Source organism: Lagopus muta, chromosome 2 (genome assembly GCF_023343835.1).
Source record: "Lagopus muta isolate bLagMut1 chromosome 2, bLagMut1 primary, whole genome shotgun sequence".
In the NCBI taxonomy this organism is placed as follows: domain Eukaryota; kingdom Metazoa; phylum Chordata; class Aves; order Galliformes; family Phasianidae; genus Lagopus; species Lagopus muta.
The window spans coordinates 20,175,976-20,201,186 of record NC_064434.1 but is presented as its reverse complement, the minus strand read 5'-3'; the positions used below and the strand labels follow the sequence as shown (position 1 = coordinate 20,201,186).

The 25,211-nt window shown below is 44.3% G+C and overlaps 1 protein-coding gene across 1 annotated transcript; it reads right to left on the bottom strand.

Annotated features, from left to right (window-relative positions):
- Positions 1-98: 98 nt before the first annotated feature.
- Positions 99-23,778, bottom strand: KBTBD11 (kelch repeat and BTB domain containing 11). The gene is made up of 2 exons (XM_048936115.1): positions 23,418-23,778; positions 99-7,890 (listed from the first exon to the last, which is right to left on the bottom strand). Exon 2 carries the CDS (start codon positions 7,379-7,381, stop codon positions 5,597-5,599), a length of 1,785 nt encoding a protein of 594 aa, XP_048792072.1. The 5' UTR covers positions 7,382-7,890; positions 23,418-23,778; the 3' UTR covers positions 99-5,596.
- Positions 23,779-25,211: the final 1,433 nt, after the last annotated feature.

Here is a 25,211-nt window from a genome sequence, read left to right as displayed (position 1 = left end):
CATCTAATTTTGCCTTTGCTTTATGATAAGAACATACATGATACTGTTTAATGATCAAATGGATGACAAAGAAAAAACAACAGTTAGTCAGAAACCTCTACGGGGAGCATAAGCCTTTCGTATGTATTTATTCATTACAGCATAAGTTGGAATACATAAAAAGCTTTACAGTGACCTTACCTATATACACTTTGAAAATGAACTGTTAATACATCACATGTAATTCACCTGAATTGTGAACAGTGTCTAAAGCATTTGCATGACTTAACCTGTTTTAAGTGGCAGCATCAACATGGTTACTTTATGGTTTCAGATTTGTCCAAGATTTATCCACCAAAACTTAAAAGCAAAGCACAAAGCTCCTACAAAAAGCAGATTACTGAACACTGTGGTTGTTTGAGATGAATTGCAGGTGCAGAACGACAAGACCGACAACATAATAGATAAAAAACTCAAGCTACCTAAAAAATACTTGAAAGAAAATTGGTCACATAGTCATCACAGTCTCAATACTAACTCCGGTTTCCTTCTCTGCTACTTGTTTCTACTGAACACGTGCTAGGTATTTTTCTTTCCTAGTTCTCCTTCTTCCTCCTCTCCCCCCTCTTCACTCTCCCATTTTCTCTCGCTGAGTAATTTATGAAGCTTAGAGAGCCTCTAAAATAGCCTTCTGCTTCCTAATTCAGATGGGCTCATTCCAGCACTTCTTACAGCACCATTCATTAAGCCAAAACAAATGAAAAGTACATTATTACATATTCTGAGTGCACGGTTTTACTGAATTTGGGTGTCAATCTCTGCTTTTAGTAGCTGTAATGTCAATTCAGAATAGTTCCAGTAATCTACTTTATTATGGACTTACTACTAATCTTCATTAAATGATCACAGAGTAAGAGTTGAGCCAGTGAATACAGTTAAATGAAAACATACTTTGCCACAGCAGCACTTGGGATCACACTGTTAATAGCTACACAGAGCCATCCTTTTCAGTCCAACGTGCATCTGATGTGTAGAAAAATGGCAGACAGAAAGTCATTAAATGCTTGTTACCACAGCTCCTCCACTGTACTACCATTTCCCTTCCTGTGCCCTCTTAAGTTTCCTAAAAGCAACGCCACTAAAAAAATAAAAAGCCCAAAGAAAGATAATTCTAAATCCTTTGGATTCATTCAAGGAGAAAGCACTACACGTCATTTCAGACACAAAGCAAATCACCCCCATGCCAATGTTAAGCTTTGTGGTAATGAAGGGCAACCCATCTACAGAGCAGTCAATGGAACAGATACCATAAAGCAAGAAAAGCAACAGGCCACTCATGAATAGTGAACATTGGGATACAGTACTCTGAGAGCCATTCAAACAGCACAGGAGAGTTACAGCTTTCATGTGCATAATTCATTCTTAAAATTTAACCATGTACTTGTTTGCAAAGGATTTGTTTTTGTGGACAGAATTTACATCAGCTGCTGCATAATTTTATTCATTAGTAGGGTACGATTAGCATCCTTCCCATGTTGCTTAGCAGTGCCTGTTTTCACAAATAGGATTATTCTTTTGCTAATTATTCCTTTGACTTATTTTCCAAGAATAAACAGAATTTGTACCAAAGGCTTTGCTGTAATTAAATTCTTTTTACAGAACCAGTTAGTGGAAATAGTAAATTTCTGTCTGTTATTAGCATTTGCTGAGGTGGTCTGTTTCTTTATTCATGCAGGGATTTCATTTAGATGCAATGAAGGCTCCTGGCATTTCCATGCCATGCATGCCTCTTAAACAAGGCGTTGCCCCTGAGTGGGACCTAAAATACCTCTGCAGTCTCCTGGTACAGTACATGGAGCCCCTCACCCCAGCCTGGAGATCCAAAATTCAGAGCCTATCTGAAAAACCTTTCTCCAGAAAACCTGTCCCATTGTACCAACACTAAACATATCGTGAATTACAGGAACTGGAGCCTGTATGTGCTTTTGAAAGTTTTGCATGAGATTTGTTCCTGAAAGAAGCTACAGGATGTGGTATCAATATTCTTCTACGAATATCCAGATTTCAGAATACACACACGTAATGTGGGAGGTCTGAGTTCCCTCCTTCCTCTGCTCAGGAGAATTCAAGCCTATGTCTTCTGGAAGATGACCTGGAAAACAGGAGTACCTTAGGAAAGAGGACACAGAAAAAATATTTCCTGCATGCCCTGGTAAAGGTGGGAGAGGAGATTGTGAGATTCATGGAGAAAGAAAATGGCTCTCCAGCTTGTCTCAGACCACTCAGTGAGGATGGCGGTTTGAATTCATTTATCTGGATAATTTCTGAGATTTTTAGCCATCTAGTGCATAACACAAAACATTGTATTATACTGTAATGCAAATATTTAGAGAGCAGGGATTAGCTCCAAGTCCTCCAGTCCTCCAGGGATTTGGGTTAAATCATTGCAGGCTAAGAAAGCAAACACCGTGTCCATGTTCCATGCAAATGCAGAAGCCTTCAGGCAATTATATAAATGACTGCTTTAAAAGCTATACATATACAAACAGTGTGAGGGTAGCATGGCACTTTGGTTTGGACCATACAAACATATTACAGCAGTGGCTCCTGGGTATCACATCATCTGGTCTTCCACTCCTGAAGTCTATTTAAATCCTGCTTTTAGTACCCAAGCATTAATTTTTTCAATATAGTAAAAGACGCAAGCTGCAGAAAAAAAACAGCTTCCAGCAAATCTGCCTCAGGCTTAGCAGGGAGGAAAGAGAGGCCACAGAGTAGGAAACGTGGGCTGAAACACAGCACTGCAGTCAGTCATCAGGCTGTGATTACGCAGAGTGTAGGAAGGAAACAGGCATGATGGACAGCTGCTAATGGAGACCAGACTCTGCTCTCACTGTGTGACAGTGGAGTGGGAAGGCACTTGAAACAATCTCTGCTAATGATGTAAGCTAGCAAAAATACAAACCACAGCACGTTTGGCAAACACATAATGCTGTAAAGATTACTTCCAAATCTATTTATTCATAGTATATAGCAACAAGTTCTGGAAGAAAGGATGTGTTTCATTCCTTCCTCAAAGTCTGCAACATATTTTTTGCATCTCAAATCAGGGAGACTTCTCAAAACTTGTTCAGCAGCATTTTCGTGCATTAACAGGAATGAGAATGCTTAATTAATGACCAATTAATAGGAGTGACAAAGCTGGCTCGATTCCCTACTATGCTGTAACATAAAAACTGTACTACTAAATATTTTGAACTACAAAACTGCACGGTACTGTAAGATAGAACTGACACTTGGGCGTTTGTGGTGACTGCTAATTCAAAACCTGGCCTAGCACTTACGTCTTCAGTTTAAATATCCACCTAAGTATTTCACTACACAGCTTTAAATACCTTCTACAGTTAAAATAGAAAATGATGCTGAAGGCAAATACATCATTTTCTTTCCTGCTCAAGCTACAACACTGTAATTTAATTGAGTCAATATCTCCAAGCATTCTTGTCAAAGAATTAAGATCATCTTTCAGGAAAAAACAAACAAACAAAAAAAACCCCAACAGTTTCTTTGTTAATCACTAACAAATACACCATCTGTGGCACTAAATTCCACTGCACCGTCCTGCAGTGAGGCTAAGATAAGCATCAGAGTGCAGCTCCCACCTGGGAGATGCTTTAATGAGCTCACTGGAAATGGGCTCGTGTGGCTAAGAACTGTCAGAACCAAACTACTGTTCTCTAAAGATGGCAAATCAGATCAGCTGTATTAAAATGCAGGACAGATAGTGAAGGAGAAAAAAATAAAAAAATAAAAACAACAGGAAGAAAAAAAAACTGGGAAGGAAAAGAAAGAAATATCTATAAACTTCACTACCATCTTCTGTGAAGATGGTGTCTCTTAGGACAGAACCTGCTGCCTCCCTTTGGAACTAGCCATAACATAAGAATGCTAATGTTCTGCTAATGGAAACATCTTAATAAAACATAAAAAGATCTGCTGCTCTTTGATGTAAGGTCCCTATTTATTTCTAAAATATGAATCTATACTAGAACTTTGAATATAAACAATTCCCTTCCATAGTCCATGCCAATTCCAGGCTGAATCACTAATAGTAAAAACACTGGTTCTATTTTTCAGAAAAGGTTTCAGTGGTTTACAGTAAAGCTAAAACATTTGCCTTGTCTGTCTATTGACTTTTTATATATATATAAAGTTTTTAAAATAAATGCAAGTGCCCTTTTCAGTATACTTTGTCTATGTAGACAGTTTATGCTTTTCCAGTTCCAAGTAAAATGACAAAAAAAGTATGCTCTGCCTTTGCACAGGCAAGAAGAATTTCTCTGGGGTTGTGTCTCGTTAGGATGCTGCTCCATAAACAGCATCTGAGTGGTTCGGAATCCCAATGACAGCATAGGCCATCAGCATGTACTGCAGTTGACAAGGGCTTATTGATTACAGCAATCAATCAAAATAAATAAAGCAGTCTCTCAATCCAAAGGTAGGGAAATAACATCATGCTAGTGCACAATAAAATCAACATGTGTAACACATTCCTGTTTACCATGTCCTCCTTTGATGGTCTTGCATTAAGTTGGAAAAGCCTCTTGCCACAGGGTACTGAACATACAAAGAAACATTTAAGCTGTCTGCAGACAGTTTTGAAGAATTTACATTTGGTTTAGATTAATTTTCCTCGACCTGCAGTTAATTAAAGAGTAGTTGAAGTACAAAATATTTCCCACAGCTCTAGTGGTCTACATGGTCATGTAAATCTGCCACAGTCCAAACAGCTAAAGTCCATTTTTGTTATAATTTAAAATCTCTGATAAAAAAGTAATAAAACAGTGTCTTTTTATACAGAAATCTTGCCTTTTTCAAATAAAGAACATATCAACATTTCATATCTGCCATGACACGCCGCATTTTAAACAACTAACTTCCTTTTTTTGTATATTCCAAATATGAACATGCGGCACACATTTGTGTTGCTTAAAGCTTTACGTCTGGTATCTGTTACATCATCATGGTTGAAATTCCTGGGACCACACAGTGCCATGTCTTCCTAAAACCATCTATTGCACTGAGACGCTGTGATTGAGATGATCTTCCTATACTTTTCTAGCAGAGGAAACAGTTGATTTGACATAAGAACAAATACAGTTAAGCGATGTTGCCAGCAGTGCTTATCCTCTGGAATCATCCAGGAGAGAAAAGAAAACAGGTGGCAGAAGAGGCTCCAGCCCAGATCACAACTACATGCATACACACAACCAAAACTAATCGGAACATTTTGTTATGACACTGTTGTCAGGAATTTTTAGAACTCCAGGTGCAAAAAAGTGTCAGGAACTGACACAAACATAATCCAGAGATTATCCTTTTATAGCAGCTTCTCCTCTGGTTTGCTCGGCTTTTCACACAAAGCAAGGCAACACAGTAGGAGTTACCCAAGTGACAACCAAGCACTTCCAGACCAAAACCTTGGGAGAGGGAAGGAGGGAGCCCCTTCTCTCTGCAAACATGCTGGAGAGGGTCCCCTCTGTGGGAGTGAATTTGCATGTTCCCCAAAAGCTGCAACCCAGCCCTCTGACCAGCACACCAGAGCGAGGCTGGCCACTCACAGCGAGAGGGAACCCTCTTGGTCCCCTGCTTTCTCCAGCTTCTCTGGAAGAGTAAGCACAAAGGGTAGGAGGAGGCCCTTAGCATCAAATGGAGCTTTGAGAAGTTCACCATCAAAGGTACCCTTGAGCCCACCATCTGCTTCCACCTCACCATCCTGGGCTAAGATGAAGCGGAGAGTTCCAGTCCGGTTGACACAGTAGATGGTGTTACCCAAGGCAGCACAACGGAAGGGCTGGATGGGGCCACTGCTGGGCCGCAAGCTGGCACACTGGCTCCAGCGCTTGGCCACTGTGTTGTATCGGAAAACTTCAACACCAGCACCAGTCCCACCACCTGGGCCCTGCTCTCCACCACGGCCGCTGCTCACGTCAAAGCGATAGATGAAGTTCTTGAAGGCCACCATGTCGGCAGAGCGTCGACGGCTGCTGTTGTAAGGACACTCCTGCCACTCATCACGCTTGGGGTCATACTTGAGCAGTCGGTAGAAGAGAGATCCCCCTGAAACATAGATCTCCCCATTGCAAGTGGTGGCCTCATGAGCAACGGCAAAGGCTCCCTTGGGTAGGGGTGCAACGGGGCTCCAGCGATCAGCCCGTGGGTCATACTTCTCCACAGTGAAGAGGCACTCGCCCCCCACAGCGTAGAGATAACCATCCAGAGCCAGCAGTTTGAGCTGTGAGCGAGGCTGAGCCAGTGGGCGTACCTGGCTCCATGTGTCAGTGAGGGGGTTGTAGCAGAAGACTTTGTCAGAGAGGCGAGCCCGTGGCTCGCTGCCCGCTGGCCCTGCAGCAATGCCCCCTGCCAAGAAGAGGTAGTTGTGGAGGACACACATGGCGCAGCCCTTGGCATTGGCCTCCTCAGGCAGACGCGTCAGCACCCTCCACTCACGGCTGGCCTCATGGTAGCAATGGATGAGGGAGCCACTCTCCTCCAAAGACATCACAGAAGAGGGGCTCTGGGGGCGGCTGCTCTCACGGCTCTGTGGTCGGCTGCCACCACCAGGCCGCTCGAAAGCATCACTGACTTCAGCCACCAAGAGGCAGCGTCGTCCAGCCTCCAGGCGCCGCTGCAGAATAAGGTCCCTCTCTGCCCCACTGAGACGGCCATAGACTCCTGGTTCACGCAGCACCTCCAGATAGTGGTCACTCATGAAGCGGTAGGCGGCCTCCCGCAGCTCTGCCAGTCGTTGCTTCTTGGCCAGGCAGAGGAGCTGGTAGCAGTTGTCAAGGCGCAGCTGGGCACGCATGGCCTCGGCAGCACAGTGCAAGGCACAGGGCATTTGGAGGACACGGGCACCGCTCACCACCTCGGCCAGGTTGTCGTGCCGCACCTCGCCCATGCGGGCTGTGTAGACATAGTCAATGAGGAGCCTCAACGCCCCGTAGCTCACCCCCTTCACCCGCAGGATATCTCGCGAGGCGCGGGCTCGGAAGTAGTCGCTCTTGGCTGCCAGCACCGACTTGTGTGCCCGGATGCGCTGCCCTGACACCTCAATCACGAGGTCGGGCTCCTCAGCTGGCCGCCCTGCAGGCTGTGTGCCAGCTGGTGGCTCTCGTGCACTCGCCTCCTCCTCCTCCGACTCAGAGGCCACACTGTTGAGCTCCCACTGGCTTTCCACCACATGGCTGCCAGTAGAGGATGGTGATGGGGCCCCCTGCTCAGAGGTGGCAGAGCTGAAGCACAGAGAAGAGCTGAAGCTGCAGGGGGAGGACAGGGTGAGTGGTGGGGCTCCAGACCCGGCCCCACTCTCCTCCTCCTCCACTGTGCCGCTGCCCTCCATGGAGCCACACTCCACCACAGCCACACTAGCTGCTCTGGCGCTGCACAGCGCTGCTCTGGACAGGTCTTGGTCGTACTGGAATGCCCATCACCTGCTGGGGGACATTGGAGAGCCTTGAGCTTCTGCAGCCTGGACAGTAATGGCTTCTCCTCAGTCAGACGATGCCCATGAAAACCTGAACGTCTTCCCTTTATGAATATCACACCTCAATAGCCTGCAAAGCAGTTCTGTTTTTTCTGTTATCATATGAAAATTTTAAACAGTTTTCATGTGCAGCATCCTTTCACGGAAACATCCTTTCAGCCCCACACCATGCTGAGCAACCTGAAAACATGTCCTTTCAAGTCAAACAGTTAGGACTATTATCACAGCCTGTTCATCTTGTACAGCTACTTCAGGGGAAGACAATGGTTGCAATTTGTTCTGGAAGATTTCCTACAAGCCAACATATCTTCTACATGAACTTCAAGACGGTTTATTCATATCACTGCTCCTCATATGCATTCCTCCTGAAAAAAGAAAAAAAAAAAAAAAAAAACATGAAAAATTGATCAGCTTCAAAATAGATTTAGTCTCAGCTCACTCATAAGTTCAAGGCTACTAAGGTTATGTTTCCTTTAAAATAACATCAATAGCACCCTACAGTTACAGTTACCCTACACAATTATGCTAATAGAACTCAACAACTTTTGTTGTTTACAAAACAAACCAAAGAGTTTATTTTCTTATGACAAAAGCAATCTGACATATATATAACAGCAGACACAGCAACAATGCATGAGCAAGATGTAATCAAACTTCATAGGCCTGGTTCAAGATTTAAGACTTCTGCTAACAAAAAAGCAGAAAAGAGTAAAAATCACAGTAGATCATTAGAACATGACTCTTCTTAATGAGAAAATGTCAGGCTGTAAAGCATGGCTCTGAGTAGGTTAGTCCCTGTCAGCCTAATTACTAATGAGTTCTATCCACATTTCAGAAAAGTAGTTCTCAGAATTCCACCAAAAAAAACAAAAACAAAAAAAAGTTTGTCTTGTTTCTTTATGAATTTCATGGGTTTGCTTTAAGTTTTGATAAACAATACACAAAAATTGTCCAAAAGTACTTGATTTCATGCAACAGGGATCTATAGACCAAGTTCTATTTGAAAGAAGATTAAGTCCTTTCTATGCAAATTATAGCTTGTAATTTCCTTGCAGTATAGATTACTTATTTATCCCATTAAACTACTGTTGGGTGTGTCCAACTTTTGGAGACTTTTTCATGAAAACATAATTAGTGAATGACATTGTCTGGAAGCCTCTGACACAGACATGAAATCCAGACAGCCACGATTGCACACTAGATCAGTCTTCTACGTATTTGTCTTGTGCATTTGCCCTACAAAAGGCTTTCTATTACATTTGAGAACATTCAATTAGAGGACAAATCAATACTGTGGTTTGATTTCTGGCTTTTTGAGCCTTTCAGACTATTACAAGGCTTAAATAGCATTTGAAAACTAGAGAGATTTCACAACCATTTTCGCATTTAGGTATTTTAAAATCTAACATTTAAGATCATTATACGAAATGTTATGAACTCTGAATAGACTTAGTAGCAAGATCTCCAAGGGCCAGAACCTAACTTGGTAAGTTAGGCTTTACTGACTTGTCTGCTGTAGCATTACATGGATGAAGAGAAATGAAACGTTCTCCCTGTACACTTGATGTGTAAGACTGCTTCATTAATAACTCTAAACTAGGCAGCATCCCTGTTGATGTAATTTTATTTTTCAGTGAGTCTTCACAGTACTGAATTCACTATCCAACCACTTCTTATTTTATTATACTGTAGGTATTAAGATTAATCAGTTTTCTGATCCAGGCACTCCATAGTGCCAATGATCAGCTTCGACCAAGAATAGCTTCTGTAGAGACACCTGCAAAATGACAAATGTCAAATGGAGATGGTTTGAAAAACATCTAGGATGCCAAGCTGTAATGTACTGTTATTTAAAGAAAATTGCTACCAGTATAATATCAGTGTAATGTAAGTAAATAATTGAAATATATTGTGTCTGCCTCCTCTTCCAGGGGCTGATATTCTACTCGTATCTCAATACAGTTCTTGGAAAGACTTGTCATGAACATCTGAAGGGTACTAATATGCTTTTCCCCATTGCTGCCAACATCATGATTTTTTGTAGATCTAGATAGCTCACTTCTTTAACTACCTCTCCTACCTTCTCCTCCGGATTTCCATTCTCCTTCTACATGTAGCTTCAACCTCTCAGCCTACTTCTTGATTTTGCAAGTGAAACAATAAAAGACGACTGAAAGAGTATACTACCAAAATTAAAATGGGAGAGACCAAATGAGAAAGGTCAAAAGCAGGAAACTGCCACACCAGGGTTATCTGTGTATGATGAAATTTATTACCTGCATCATATCTCAAAGGAAAATCACCAATTGGAACATTTGAAGTTGTCAAAAATGGCATCTAGAAAAAGTGATCTTCTCAAAATTCTCAGGCAATGAAAACAAAAGGGGTGAGATCCTCCTCAAGCACAATAATCAGACCTTCTCCCCTGTACAGATATCTACCTGGTTAGAAATTTGCCTTGTGACTAAAATATTACTGAGAAAGAGCTGCCACCCACCACAGTCCTACCAAACACCCGCGTTAACATCCTCTTGAGCAATCAGAGGAAGAAGGGCTGATGGTACAGCTTGCTAGTAGCAAGCAGAGGAATTCTGTACAAAATTGTCTTCTGTTATATTTATAGCTGACTACCAGGAATATGCAGAAATTCATGCTGAGCATAATGAGGATTTGAATCAAAGTATCGCATGCAATTTAGGCAACAAAGAGCTCTGCAGGGAAGCTGGAGACCTAGAAAAACTAAAAGAGGGTTTGGAGGACTTTGTAACTCACAAACCAAAGACTGCACTAGAAATCTTAGCACCTTTACCTAGCTGCAAACAAAGTATAGGGATTACACAAATATAAAGATGAAAAAACAATTCACAGAAGCTGCAGAACCTTCCCACTACTGAGCAACACAACTGATCCTCAGTTAAAAAAAGGTCACAAATATATTGTAAAACAGGAAGAAGCTGGAAGGGGTTGATGGAAATACAATACTGAATTCCTGGTTTGGTGTTTTTTTTCTCTCTCTTTTTTTTTTAACTTATCTACAATGATCAAAAAGTTGTATTGCTCTTTTGCTGACAGAGCGTTCAAAACTTACAGTCATGGAAGATAAATGATAACCTTGCTGATTCTAAAAGATCAGAGTTCCTGATGATAGAGTTTGGCTTAAAACCAACATGGCTTTTAATACTTCTACTCAAAACTGGCAAGCAGGGTAAGTACTGGAAAAGGATGCAAGCTGTCTAGAGTACATAGCATCCACAGACTGATGTCACCTTTTATACTGGGGTCTTTTAAGTCAGAAGTTAAATTACATGGACTGAAACTGTTCTCATTATCATGGGCTTGGCCTAGAGATGATGTAATGTTAATGGTCAGAGGAACTGCCAACAAACACGAACTGTGTTTACAGACTTGGCAGTGACATGCTTGCAATGTCCTGGATGCATGCCCCCAACCTCAGATGCTAAGAGACTTTGCTCAAGTTAACAGAACAGATAAGAAGGCACAGTTTTTTCCTGACAGAGGAAAAGTAATGAAGAGCTGCAGGTAAAGTTTCCTGGCACAGCATTTGTCTGGCAGCTCTTCTGATAAAATCAAATTAAATGCCTGTTTTGCCTTGTTCTCTCTCTATTTATTTCTCTTTTTTTGACCAGTGCCAATAACCTCTGACATAAACCCTGTCCTCTAGGAAGACCCACTTTCTCTGGGGACTATGTGCATGTGGGAGGAATTGGGTTATTGCTCGCTGGTTCACAAATGGAAACTACTCTGACTCAGTCCCAGGGTAAATTAAAGTAGAGCTTTCCCTATCATAAACAACTCTAATTTACATTAACAGGCTATCCTCCCTGAGAGACCACAGACCAGTTCAGATCTCACAGAATGCCATTCTGCTCCACCTTAGTCCAGGAAATGCTTTTGTAAAAACTTGTTCTGCCAAATCTTACCCCAGTGGAGAATTCCCTCAGGATAGAGGAGTCATCTGATTGAGACGATTAAGGAGTCCAAAGTGGTACAATAATCAAAAGAGAGAAAACATCTCTTGTGTTTATTTTAAAAACAGAAAGAAGGCTGTTAAAGGTAGAACTGGCCAGTACTGTAGTGCAGACTGAGAACAACCAGCTCAGTCTGGGAGAAGGCAAAATCTTCTGGAGTTGAGTGTGAAGAGGTTTTCTCCTTTATAAAAACAGTCTGTTATACTCCTGCTCACTGAGCAGGTCTGTGAAATCTCAGAAGAACAACAGGTTTTTCCTAACTGGAGAAAACATCTGGAAAGTAGAGTTGCCACTTCTCTGAAAGTGGCTGTTTGTGGCACCTGAAATCTTGCATCCTATCACAGATTTAAACTCTAGACCTCAATCACTTAATTTGCTTAATTTCCTACTAGTTAAGAAAATAAAAGTCTTTCAAAGGCTCACCAAGAAAACTGCAGAATATGTTTGGGGTTTTTTTTCCATGTTTAAAATTTGGAGTGCTCAAAATGGAGCAACATATTCCCAGTGTCTTAGCCTGCCTACTGAATGTATGCCTTCAATGTATGCACGCTCAAGTTGCATATGCATCCTCCTTGTAACCTCTCAGGGTGCTTTAATTTTCTCCCAGTATGCACTGGAGGTATGCATCTTTTTATCTCTTAACTGCAACATTTTCATACAACCAAGATGAAAAACAAACATCTAAGAAATACAGCTTATGACTACAGACCACACAAGGAACATGTGGGTAGCAGTTCCTCATCAGGAACTCAGAGGATAAAAAAGGGTATGAGTGCATCCGGCAGCATTAGGGGAGAGGAAATCAGTCATAATAAAAATGTTATCAAAATCTTGATGAAACAGATACTCTAGCTGGCAAGTCAAACTAAAAATACACAAGTTTTGAGGAGTCATCATGACCACAGAACGGCTTTCTTAACAGCAATATCTGTGGAGAGCAACATTCTCTAGTTCCAGTTTAGACTCTTCAGAAGTAGTTAAGGAGCAGTGGTGTCTCTCTGGAGTTCTCACACCAAAAAGGAAATAACACTCCCACAAAATCCAAAGCTAGGAAAGGTTAAGTGCAAGTCATCTCTAAGTGCAAGTCATCATCTGATAGAAGTAAAAAAGTCTAACAAAAAAGAAGGTCAGAAGCAGGGCTTTGCAGGGTTACAATGCCTCTGGGGAAAGCTCTAGGGCTGATGCCTTTGTCACTAATGGACTACACAGGTAATGGTATGGCAACAGAGAATCCCCTCTAGTTCTAGAAATAGCCTTGTAATTACTGTTGAGATACAAAGTGAGAGCCTGTGGTCATGTCTATGACAAACTGAAGTTTGGTTACCTTCGTAACTGATACTGATACAATTGTATACCTAACCAGATCGGGACAGAGGCTAACACCACACCATTAAATGAGAAGCTGTACACAACCCACCAGCATAGTGCTACAGCTAAAAAGACAAATGCAGTCCATGAACTGGGTACACTGGGAAACAAGGAGCAACAGAAGGGAGAAAGATATCTCTGCATCTACAGCATCAGTCAGTTTACAGTGAAGATGGATAGATTGGATGGAGGGAGGGAGGGAGGGAGGGAGGGAGGGAGGGAGGGAGGGAGGGAGGGAGGGATGGATGGATGGATGGATGGATGGATGGATGGATGGATGGATGGATGGATGGATGGATGGATGGATATTCCAGGACCTACACCTTGGAAGGAGTATAGATATTATAGACAGTACTGAATAACTTAAGAACCATAGAAAACCCTTCAGAGAGAGACAGTGCAACACTCTGCATCCAGACACTTGGTTACTTCAACTCCTCACTGAGTGTGCTTTCCTTTGGCACCTCGCAGCTACACATCCACGTCTCGGAGAGCAGGAAGCTCATGCCAGCAGCTGGGAGAACAGGTAGTGCAAGCTGAGAAATGAAGTGCACACACTTCTTCAGGGCTTGGGGCTTGGTATGTTTGTTTTGTGACTCAATGACTGTGCACAAGTATGGATGCATGAAAAGTCTGCATACGGATGGTGCTCATGGAGAAAAGCCTAAACAAACCAATGGATGGAAGCCTAAACAGAACATTTATAGCACTAAGGAAAATTTAAAAAAAGGACTGCCAAAGCATATTGTGAATGCTAAAGGTTTGCATGAATCAATGGGAAGAATGAAGAACAGGCTCATGGAAGGGAAGGTATTAACTGAAGAGATTAATGAATACACATGCTAAACACTAAAACTGTAACGAGTTTAAGAATATGCTGAGCCGAAAAGTGATCAGAGTATTCAAAGATAAATTACTTTTATGTGAGGAAATACATATTTTTACCTTGTTGCACATTTCTTTTAATACTAGATTGTGGTACATGTGGGAGGCTGGATGCTGGACATTTGATCTGATACAGGAAGACCCTGATTTTCAACAAGGCCAAATGCTGGGTCCTGCACTTTGGCCACAACAGCCCCAGCCAACGCTACAGGCTTGGGGGAGAATGGCCGGAAAACTGCGTAGAGGAAATGGACCTGGGGGTATTGATTGATGCCGGGCTGAACATGAGCCAGCAGTGCGCCCAGGTGGCCAAGAAGGCCAATGGCATCCTGACTTGCATCAGAAACAGTGTTGCCAGCAGGAGCAGAGCAGTGATTGTCCCCCTGTACTCAGCTTTGGTGAGGCCGCACCTCGAGTACTGTGTCCAGGTTTGGGCCCCTCACTGCAAGAAAGACATTGAGGCCCTGGAACAGGTTCAAAGAAGGGCAACAAAGCTGGTGAGGGGTCTGGAGCACAGGGCTTATGAGAAACAGCTAAAGGATTGTTCAGCATGGAGGAGGCTCAGGGCAGACTTTATTGCTGTCTATAACTACCTGAAGGGAGGTTGTAATGAACTGGGAGTTGGCTTCTTCTCTTGTGTAACTGGTGATAGGACTAGGGGGAATGGCTTCAAGCTGCACCAGGGGAGATTTAGGCTGGAAGTTAGGAAATACTACTTCTCTGAAAGAGTGGTCAGGCACCGGGAATGGGCTGCCCAAGGAGGTAGTGGAGTCATTGAGCCTGGAGGTGTTCAAGGAATGTTTGGACGTTGTGTTGAGGGACATGATTTAGTGAGAACTATTGGTGATAGGTGGATGGTTGGACTGGATGATCTTGAAGGTCTTTTCCAACCTCGCTGTTTCTGTGATTCTGTGATTCCAGTGCTATCAATCTCTGAAACAAAAATTGAGAACTGCTGTGTTCTTTAACTCTAGGAGTTGTACAAACAAAAGCCTCACTGGAAAGTACTTTGCGGCACAGGAAGGATTTAGTTTGACAGGACCTTGAGAAAGACCACACAATATGTGCAGGACAACCAAAGGATCAGACCCAGACAGCACATGTTCATAAAAGGCAAGTCCTGCTTGACCAACCTTCTACGATTGAGAGACCCTTCTGATAGATGAGGGAAAGGCTGCTGACAAAGCCTACCTAGACTTCAGCAAAGCCCTTGACACATATCCCACAGTATTGTTTTGTAGAAAGTGGTCTTGGACAGGTACGCTCTCCACTGAGTAAAGTACTAGCTGAATGGCAAGGCTCAGAGAGTGGTGGTGAATGGAGTTAAATCCAGATGGCAGCCAGTCACAAGTGGTGCTCCTCAGGGGTTGGCTTTTGGGGCCTGTCCTGTTCAATATCCTCACTGATAACCTGGATGAGGGGATTGAGGGCACCTTTGGCAAGTCTGCAGATGACACCAAGCTGGGAGGAAGTGTGGATCTGTTTAAGAGTAGGAAGGCTCTACAGAGGGATCCAAACAGACTGAATTGATGGGCTGAGGCCAATGGGATGAAATTCAACAAAGCCAAGTGCCAGATCCTGCACTTTGATCACAACAACACAACAGGCAACACTACAGGCTTGGGGTAGAGTGGCTGGAAGACTGTGTGAAAGAAAGAATTTGGGTCTGTTGGTTGGTGCTCAGCTGAATACAAATCAGCAGCATGCCTAGGTGGCGAAGAAGACCAGTGGCATCCTGGCTTGTATCAAAAATAGTGTTGTCAGCAGGAGCAGGGAGCTGACTGCTCCTCTATACTCAGTTCTGGTGAGACTGCACCTTGAGTACTGTGTTCAGTTTTGGGCTCCTCATTACAAGAAAGACACTGAGGCCCTTGAGCATGTCCAGAGAAGGGCAATGAAGCTGTGAAGAGTCTAGAGTACAAGTTCTATGAGGAGCAGCTGAGGGAACTGTTCCCTCAGGATTGTTCCATGTGGAGGAGGCTCAGGCAGATCTTATCACTCTGTACAACTACCTGAATGGAGGTTGTGGCAAGGTGGGGGATGGCCTCTTCTCCTGTATAACCAGTGATAGGAATAGAGGAAGTGTCCTCAAGTTGTGCCAGTGGAGGTACAGGTTGGACATTAGGAACAAATTCTTCTCCACAAGAGTGGTCGGGCACTAGAATGGACTGCCCAGGGAGGTGGTGAAATCACCATCCCCGGAGGTGTTCAAGATATGTTAATATGTCGTACTGAGGGGAATGGTTTAGTGTGGAGATACTGGTGGAAGGCGGATGATTGGACTAGATGATCTTGGAAGTCTTCTCCAACCTTGGTGATTCTGTTATCAGATTAACTGATCTAGTGATCCTTTCCAACTTTAACTTCTGGAAATTGCCATGCACCAGGTGTAAAGACATTGAGCAAGGCATCAGCTTGCAATGACTAAAAGCCTAGCTGTTGTATTAGTGTGGTTAATGTTGATTGCATAAATGTTTTTGAGATTAAACAGCGCTGTCAACAAATAAATAATTAAAACACATTCAAAGTCTCTGGAAACACTTTGGTAATGATGATCCTAACAAAAGAGGGAGAGAATATGCATCAGAAGGCCAAGTCAAGCAAACCAGCAGATTTTTACAAACAGATTTCAGGAAATATGAGAAGATTCAGGTTTTGTTGTGTGTTACAGTTTGATGTCAATGAACGCACTGAATTTTTATTTTTACACACAGAAGACAGGCCAATAAATTTGGATGAAATGGAATTCCTTGCTTAAGATAAAAATGGGTTTTGCTTTTAATATCATTACAGAAAGGAACACGCATTACAGAGCTGAAAGCATGAGCCATCTACCAAAGTCTATCACCACTGTGCTTGAGAAAGAACTTTAGAAGTAATTATATACTTCAAAGGACAGCCAACAATATCCCATTCTTCTCAGGCTTATACCTAGGAAAAGAAAGTAAAAGCAAAACTTCAGGAGAATGTTATAATAAAATCACTTCTTCCAGACAAAGTCTAAGTCAGGTACTTAAGGGAAAAAATTTCCTCTTTAGACTGAACAGGCTCATTGATTTCTTGGCCAATTAGGTGAGTGATACTTAGAGATCCTTCAGATATGCAGGGAATGATATCCTTCTCATTTTCTGACAACATGTAGTTTCCTTGCTATTTCCACCAATACTTTTCCCAACTGAAGGTTTAGAACCAACCCAGCCACAGCTAAAGGTCACAGTACATCTATTTAGATTCATAAAATAGCTTTAGATTTCTGTAGATGTTATCACAACACAGCCTGTGGACTGGATTCAAAGATGTAGAGATGCGCCATTGCTCTGAAGTGTGGCAAAGGCTGACTTTGAGGGCAGTTCTATACAACAGATGGCAATACAACAGAGATAAACCTAAGAGTCAGAACAGACAGGAAAATATAGTCCAACATGACAATCCATACTCCCTAATCAGAAAGGAAGCAAAGATTTAGCTTGCACAGACTTCCATCTGCCATTGAAGTGCTGTTGGTATAGTACATTGTTGAACCTATTACCGTGAATTATTAGGTGACTCATGAGTCTGACATTTTTTATTTATTATTCCATGGAAACCAGGCCAAGGTAGAGGGGGATGGTGCAGGCCTGGGGCCATATTCCTACACAGAACTGATTTGTGGGTGGGATGCACCTCCCAGTTCTCCCACAGGAAAAGAGAAATGGATTTAGTGTCTGAGATGTATGGTACTGCTGATCCATCCACATCCAGCTCCTGCAAAGGAATCTGCAGCATACAGATACATAGCATGCAGGTATAGATGTATGCTAATACAATGGGATCCTTAAGTAGCAGCACATGAGAGCTACAGAGGACTAGCCAGTGGAGAAATACTGAAGATTACAATGCTGAAATGCTTAACACAAACAACTAAGAAGTGTTAATTCTTGGTTTGGGTGTCTTAGGCCAGAATTGTGTCCAAAATTTTAAAAGATACCAATAATGACACTGCTTCTCCTTCCTTTAACTGACAAGCTTAAAAAAAACCCTCAAATGAGCAACCAAATCATCAAGCTATGTACTATGAGAGGAAAGCTACTTGCCTTCATACTACAGCTTTTCAGATAAACAATCAAAATGTTATGGAAAGAGAGAAAAAAAGAATATAGGGTTGTGCTCCCTGATGAAAGGGAAATTCCCATTTTTCTTCCCATCATACTCTGTGGGGCAGGGCTCAGCTGAGCTGTCTGGGGACACAGTCTGTCCCAGCTTGTGTCATGTTTTTAAACTACTTTTGCTGATGTCAAAGCAGAAATATATGTTGGAGTCAAGGTACTTCTCGTGGCTAGACTCCCCTGCCAGAAATACCCACACAGAATCAGCAATGACTCCACCAAGCAGTGGGGATATGTCTGCAGCAACAATGAAACTGAGGGCTCAACAAAATACGAGTCTATGCCATGTCATCACTGGAACTAAACAAGGGAAGAAGAGAAAATTGAGTGAGATGCATGCCGTTTGCATTACTCGAAGGGAACAGTTTCTGGCCAGTCTGACACAGAAACACAATGGGTTCCTATTAAATCACTTTTGTTTCCACAGCTTGACACTTCCTGCATTTGGTGCATGACATTCTTTTTTTTACCATATTGTGAACTTTATAAGCTGAACTGAGTGTTGAGGCAAAGGTTTTCTGGCTGCACTGATTTCTCAACTTTGACATTTACAATTTAGTGTAATTCACTATTTCTTGCAATAAATAGATTTTTTTTTTTTTTTTTATTTAACATAGCAGATTCGTTAACAGTTAATAAGCCTGAATTTAAAGCACAGAAAACACTGTCTGGTTATCTAATTTATTCCTCCAAGCATAAGCCAAAGAATTTTATTCCTGTACCAAGCCAACAACTTCTGGTTGAATTAGGTCAAAGCAATCTTCTGTTCAAACAATCTGTCCCTCAGCCATAGAACTTCTCTGTTTCAGCTAATGACCTTGCTGGTAAATCAGGTGTTGAGTGGATCACTGTGGATACCTTTAAGGAATACACATGCTGTGCTTTACTTTGGGGTTCACTTTTTCGTCTTCTGCAGTCTCGTACATGTTGACATGCCTATTTTCACCAAAAGATTCGTGTTCCTTCTGAACAGACGTATCGACTGGCAGCATAATCATGAAGGATGATGATGATCACAGCTATCTTGGGACTGTCACATCTGCTCTCTGTCTTTCTTACACAGAGAAGAAGGCTGCAACACGGCTGCCTACCCTACCATTCCTTTGCGTACAATATTGTAAAGCCCTGTTAATACATATGGTTAAATTTGCTGTTGCATTGCCTCCTGCGGTACTGACCTAAAACCAGGCCAGGACCAAATGACTGCACGCACACACCAATATGATGAACAGCAAAATGGCGTTTATTACACGTGAACTCTAGCTTATATAACCTATGTGCTTCGTCTACGCCCCTAAGGCACGTGCCACACATCAATCATAGAGCAGGGAGAGGGCCTATCGCGTCACATCCCGTGGGGGGGTCTCTCAGTCTCGCAGTTGCTGACAACAATTTGCATCAGATACAGCAGCTGTGGTGCTACTCTTGCATTTGTTAAGCAGCAACCTGGGCAGAACTGAAGATGGCCAGACCTGTAGTAAGAACCGATGCCATTAAATCAGAACATGAGGCAGACAGGTGCTTGGCTTCACAGTTAGGATTCTGAAGCACAATCCAGAAATCTCAATTTGTGATTCTTGACCATTCTGAGATTTTGATCATTTGCTTCCATATGTGAAGTTCTGTTGCCTCTGACTAGAGAGATTTAGATACCTATCAGTGGCATCTTCTCAAAGCAGATGGCAAGGTTTTCAGACACTGTTCTCTGCAAAGTTGCCTCTTTTGGGGGATACAACAGAAGTATTTATTACCTTGTGAAGCTGTAGAATGTCTTGGCAAGGATTCTGTCCAGACATGGGGCTAAGATACCAACAGTCTGACAGACATTTGCAACTGTGCTGCCCATTACAAAGACCTTCTGATCATACCTCACAAAAGTAGAACACCAGAGTGGTACAGACCTCATCCTGACAAACCAAGTGCACCTGTGAAAGTCACTGCCTGAACAGACGCGAGCAGTCTGTGCCTTCCTTTTCCAGCACCACATTGCAACCATCCTGCAATATGCGGCAAATTCCAAAGTTCACAAAGCAGTACACTCCAACAATGTTTACTTTAAAGCTTTGCTGTGAAAATCGAAGTCCTTCGAGACCCTAATGTCAGTTGTTATTAAACAAGAAACATGTTGGCTCTGCACTGACCACTTTATCTCAGTTTCACTGTGCTTTTTGATAAGGGCAGAATCTCACAACACATTAAATCCCACCCCTGTTGTAGCCAAGGGAAAATTCCTATTAACTTCAAGAGCATCAGGATTTCCCACACTGTATATACAAATGTGTACAGTAGCTTGTATTGAACTGAAGAACTGAAGGAGTGCAGTGAAGAAGAGATGAAAGAAGACTACAGGCTAAGAGGAAAGCTCTCCCATGATGAGATTTGTCTTTGACTGAGTGAATCAGAGCATTTATTGTTAGCATGCCATTCCCATAGCATAGGGTTGGTGTTAGGTTCTTAGCGCCCAACACTAAAAAATAGGTCACAGAAAGCAGAATTTATCTCCAGCTCTCAGGGCCTGTTCTTCACATTTACTTACAAGAGAGAAAAGAAGAATTGTTTCCAAGGGGGAGAAAAAAAAAAACACCAAAAAAAAGAAAAGCAGAATACTGCCAATCTCTGACAGGTTGATAATCCAAAATGAGACAAAAGCCTGGGAGCCTTCCAACAGCAGGGACCCATTCGGGAGGCTCACTCTGCTCCCAGAATATTCCTGGGGGAGTCAGTGTCCAGAGAAACAACAAACAGCTTTTGTGGTTGCATGTATGCACTCTGTGCATGTGTATGCACAAAATAATTTCGGGACTATTAATTAATGCCAACCTGGTTGTGATAGAACACAGCATGGAAGCTGCTTGTCCAACTCATGTGGATCTGTATGGAGAGGTCACAGTTTCTGGCGTGCTTCCATGTGGATTTACAAAGGCTGTCAGCTAGGGTGTGTGAGCCAGAGGCATAGCAGTGGCAGCTCATGAAACACTGCACCTGAAAAGCATTTCTGTGACACATCTTTCTTTTCCTTCCGATGCTCTGTGCACAATCTGAGAAACCACTGGATTTTTTTTTCAGCTTGTTTTACATAAAATAAACTGAGTGAACTGATTGTGAATTCCTGTCCATTGATGTGGCGTAAGGATGGAAACGTGCACTGCAGAACAAAGGATGCAGCCAACACTTCTTTGTATTGACACACAGTTGTATTAACAAGTAGATTACTGATAAATTTTTTCAAAGCCAAAACTGCCAGTCAGCAACCAAGGAGGACAGAGAAAGACTACAGGATTGCCACCACCATCTAATTAAGAAAACACAGTGTTTATGGTCCCAGCCTTGCAGATTTAAATGCTAGACACAGGATCAGCCCCAATCATAATACTAAAGCAAAAATCTACGCCAGTAAACTGCTGAGGTCACTGCAGGAGGAGGGTGAAATCTCCATCCATTTCACTATGTTGCCACATGCTCTGTAGCTGGCACAAGACAGGATCTCTCGGCCCAGGCTGGGGAAGGAACAAGGTCTTCTCTCATTTTATGATGTCTCAGCCATAGATCAGGTTAAGCTGGTTGTCAGACTCTGAACTGCTGTAAAGTAATTCTTCTACAATAAAAATAATTCTTCAAATAAAAACAAATAAATCACACCTGTTCTCCAACAAAACAACACTCAGAACAAAAGCAAAACAGAAACAATGGCAGATGACCATTCCAGCGAAAAGCAAAGCAGCAGCATGTCCCAAGAAGGCCAATGAGATCAAACACAATAAAAACATCTAAAATGAGTGCTTCTAAGCACCTAAGCACCTAAAGTAGTAAGAAATAACTTTTCAGCTTCTGTTCTTGGGAAAGAAATAGCTTCCTAACTGCTGTGCTGCAAAACTTTACTACGTGTCAACACAAAAATCCCTGCAAAGTCCACACAGGATCTCATAGGATCAAAACGAGCACCACCACCACCAAGTTTAATTCTGCTCTAAAAGAAACTGCAGTGCTTTCTTTCAAGTTTTATTACAGCCATCTTTTGCAGCCAGCTGCCCTTAACATCCTCTTGCAACAGGATACTGCAGGATGCTGAGCCCCCATTAGGCAAGATCTGGATCCAGTCATGTAACCACAGCCGTCTCTAAGGTAACCCGGGCTAGCCCTAAATACTATAATCCTGCTTTACTATAGTAAAGCTAGTTAATGGCTTTCATTGAATGTGCTTGCCAAACAACAGCAATCTAATATTGATTGATGTTTCAAACAATCATTCTGCCCGCCTATTTGGACTATTTGCTACACACACAAAAAAGTGATGTAAGCGAAGAAGGAAGGAAGCTATTAAGGATTTCAGACTTTCTAATAATTGTCAAAGGCCCAGAGCTGCAAATCCCAGCTCCAAGTGTGATCCTGAGTTCAGTACCACTGCTGTCAGGAACAGGACCCTGAGGAGTGGTTGGGGCAGCAAGGGGCTGGGCTTTAGCACTTCCATGGGTCCTGACCAGACAAAGCCATCAGTGCTGGATGGCTGGAGGACCTGCCAGCATGCAGCAGACGTCCTAATTACAGAGAGAATATATAGCGTGGGTTGGGCACTGGGAATACAGCGTGGGCAGGGAAGGTGGCAGGCCAGAGCTGTAAAAACCAGGGAGTACTGCAACACAGTACTTTTGTATAAGCATTTAATTCACTTCTGGGAGACAGGCGGTTAAATACGTAAACAAATGGAGGCCATTCGTTAGTGTCCCAAATCATATTAAAAGGATCGCTCTATTTTACTGCTGTTCTATTCTTTATTGCTTTTCTATTTTTTTATTGCCCTACATTTTCCAGCTTTCTGTTCTAGTTTTTCTATTCTTCGTTTAATTGCTGTGCTAAAAGATTCAGAACGGTATTTGTAGAGAGCTTTTCCCCTTGCTGAGCTGGAGAAGTTGGCCGTAGAACCTAACACCGACTGTCATTTTCCGCACTACGTGTAAGCTGGGGTCGGGGAGCTGCTTTTGCAGCGCTGAAGGCGCAGACCTACAACCATCCTGTTGGCAGACCAACGCTATTCGGCGGAACTCACTTGTCACTGCCGGAGCCTGCCCTGCCGCGGAGCCGTGTGCACGCACACACCGAGTGCCGCACACGAGCTCTCAGCGAGCCGGGGGATCACGCCGTAAAGCACTTACGGCGGGAAGCAGCCGCCGTGCCGCCGGTACGCATCCCGCACACGGCTGCAGGGCGCACCGCCAGCAGGTCAGAGCGAGTCAGCACGGAGAGAAACGCGCAGCGCTGTGACAGGCGGCGGCAGACGCTCGTAGGGCCGGGCAGCGAGGCGCATTAATGGGGACGGATGTCAAAGCTCAGCGCGATTAAACCCCGCGGTGCGCCAGAAGCCAGCTACGAACGCGGTTACCGCGGGGCCGCAGCCCCTTCCGCGGCTCCTTGGGGCGGCAACCCGCGTACTGCCCGGCCCCCTCCCCGCACCCGGGGACACCGAACGGCCCGGTCGCCGCCGCCGCCACCGCGCACCGCCTCGCTTACCTTCGGGCAGCGCGGCTCCGGCAAGGCAGCCCGCGGGCAGTCCCGGCCCGGGCGCGATGCCCGTCGCCCGCCCACCCGCGGGCCCGGCGTTGCAGAGCAGCTCCGCGGAACGCCGGCGACAGGGGGGGGAGAGCGGTGGGAGGAGGGAGAGGGAGGGGAGGAAGGGGGAGATGGAGACACAGAGAGAGGCGGAGGGGCGCTGCCGGGCGCTGCAAATGGCTGAACGCGGGAGCCCGCGCCGCGCAGAAGCTGCGCTCGGCCCCTTTGTTTCCCGGCACAGCGGCGCGCACACACGCACGGAGCGGGAGGAAGCGGCTCTCCCGGCGCCGACCTGTTGCGCGTGGCGGGCAGCGCTGGGACGAGCCGCTGCCGGCCGGGGAGCGCGCCGCCCGAGGGGCGGGGAGGCGGGGACGGCCCCACCTGGCCGCGCTGAGGGGAGCTCCCCGGCGGAGGCGCCCCCGGGAGGGGACGGGGCCGGAGAGCGGCTCGCCGTGCCCTAACGCCGCTCCCGCTGCGGGGCCGGGCCCCGTCCGCCAGCCGCCTCGGGAGCCCTCCCGTCGGCTTCTGGGCGGATAGGGCAGCGGGAGCTTCCCTTCCCCTGCGTTTCGGTCGGCTGAAACGGCTGGACGAGGGCCAGGTGGTTTCCGTTTGGCTGCAGTTTGGGTCTGGGTTGCAAATTTATCGCGCTTTTCAAGGCTGAGGTTCTAATCAAAGTTCTCAGAATTAGAGAGGCTTCCCAGTTTCTTGAAAATGGAATGAGCCCTTTTGTCACGCTGCGCGTGCTCTGGCTCTGCTCTTGACGGAGTCAGTGGTTCTCAGACTTCCACTGTGACAGTGTGCGGTGCCTCCTGAACAACGACGCCGCATTTCCAAGCCTTCATAAACCATTAACAACGCACGGATATTTCATACTGCTTTCACAATGTATCGTTTTCCCATTGTGCTTTTCTCAAACCTTGCTTTTCTGCAGTTTTTCTCCATTTCCTCCTCTTCTGGCTCTGGCGTCCTGTTGGACTCCTCAGCAGCACCCAGAGGCTCTTCGTTTTCCTGAGCAGAGCTGCTCCCTCCTATCCTCTCGAGGAACCCATCCCTTCATTTCTCCTTGTGCTGGCCATACCACCATTGTAACTGCACACTCCTAGAATCGTTAAGGCTGGAAAACAATGCTAAGATCACCAGGTCCAAACATCAACTCACCCCCACCATGCCCACTAATCCGTGTCCCTCGGTGACACACCTACACTTTTCTTGAACACCTCCAGGGATCTTTCTGCTCCATGTTTATGGTGGATGAGCAGCGCTGCGTGTCTCCTCAGTCATTGTGTCCCTTTGCTCCTCCTTTTTGCCTCTGCTACAACCCTTCCAACCCAAACCATTCTATGATTCTGTCCCCAGGACGCTGCAGCTCCTGCCTGCAATGCTGGATAAGTGTAACCTCTTGAAGCTATTGGCTCTACTCATCTTATGCGCATACTTAAGTGCAGCGCTTAACTTAATGCTAGTTGTCAAGCTGAGGCCATGTCTCATCTCTGCTCAGAGACCATTGTGTTTTCTGGGGCCATCAGGTGAATAAGTAATAATAATACAGTGTTGTGGGGGTTTAGAATAATTGGTGGCTACAACCTAAGTCTTCAGCATAATAGTGAATTTCCTGCTCTTCTCTCATTTGGGTCTGTTACTGTGCAAGGTTTCATTCCTGGCTCGTTGGAAGAAGTTAACACGTGATACTAGCAGATCCATTGCAGCCTGCCAGGAATGACTCTTCCGACATCAGGAACCAATCTTCCTATTTGG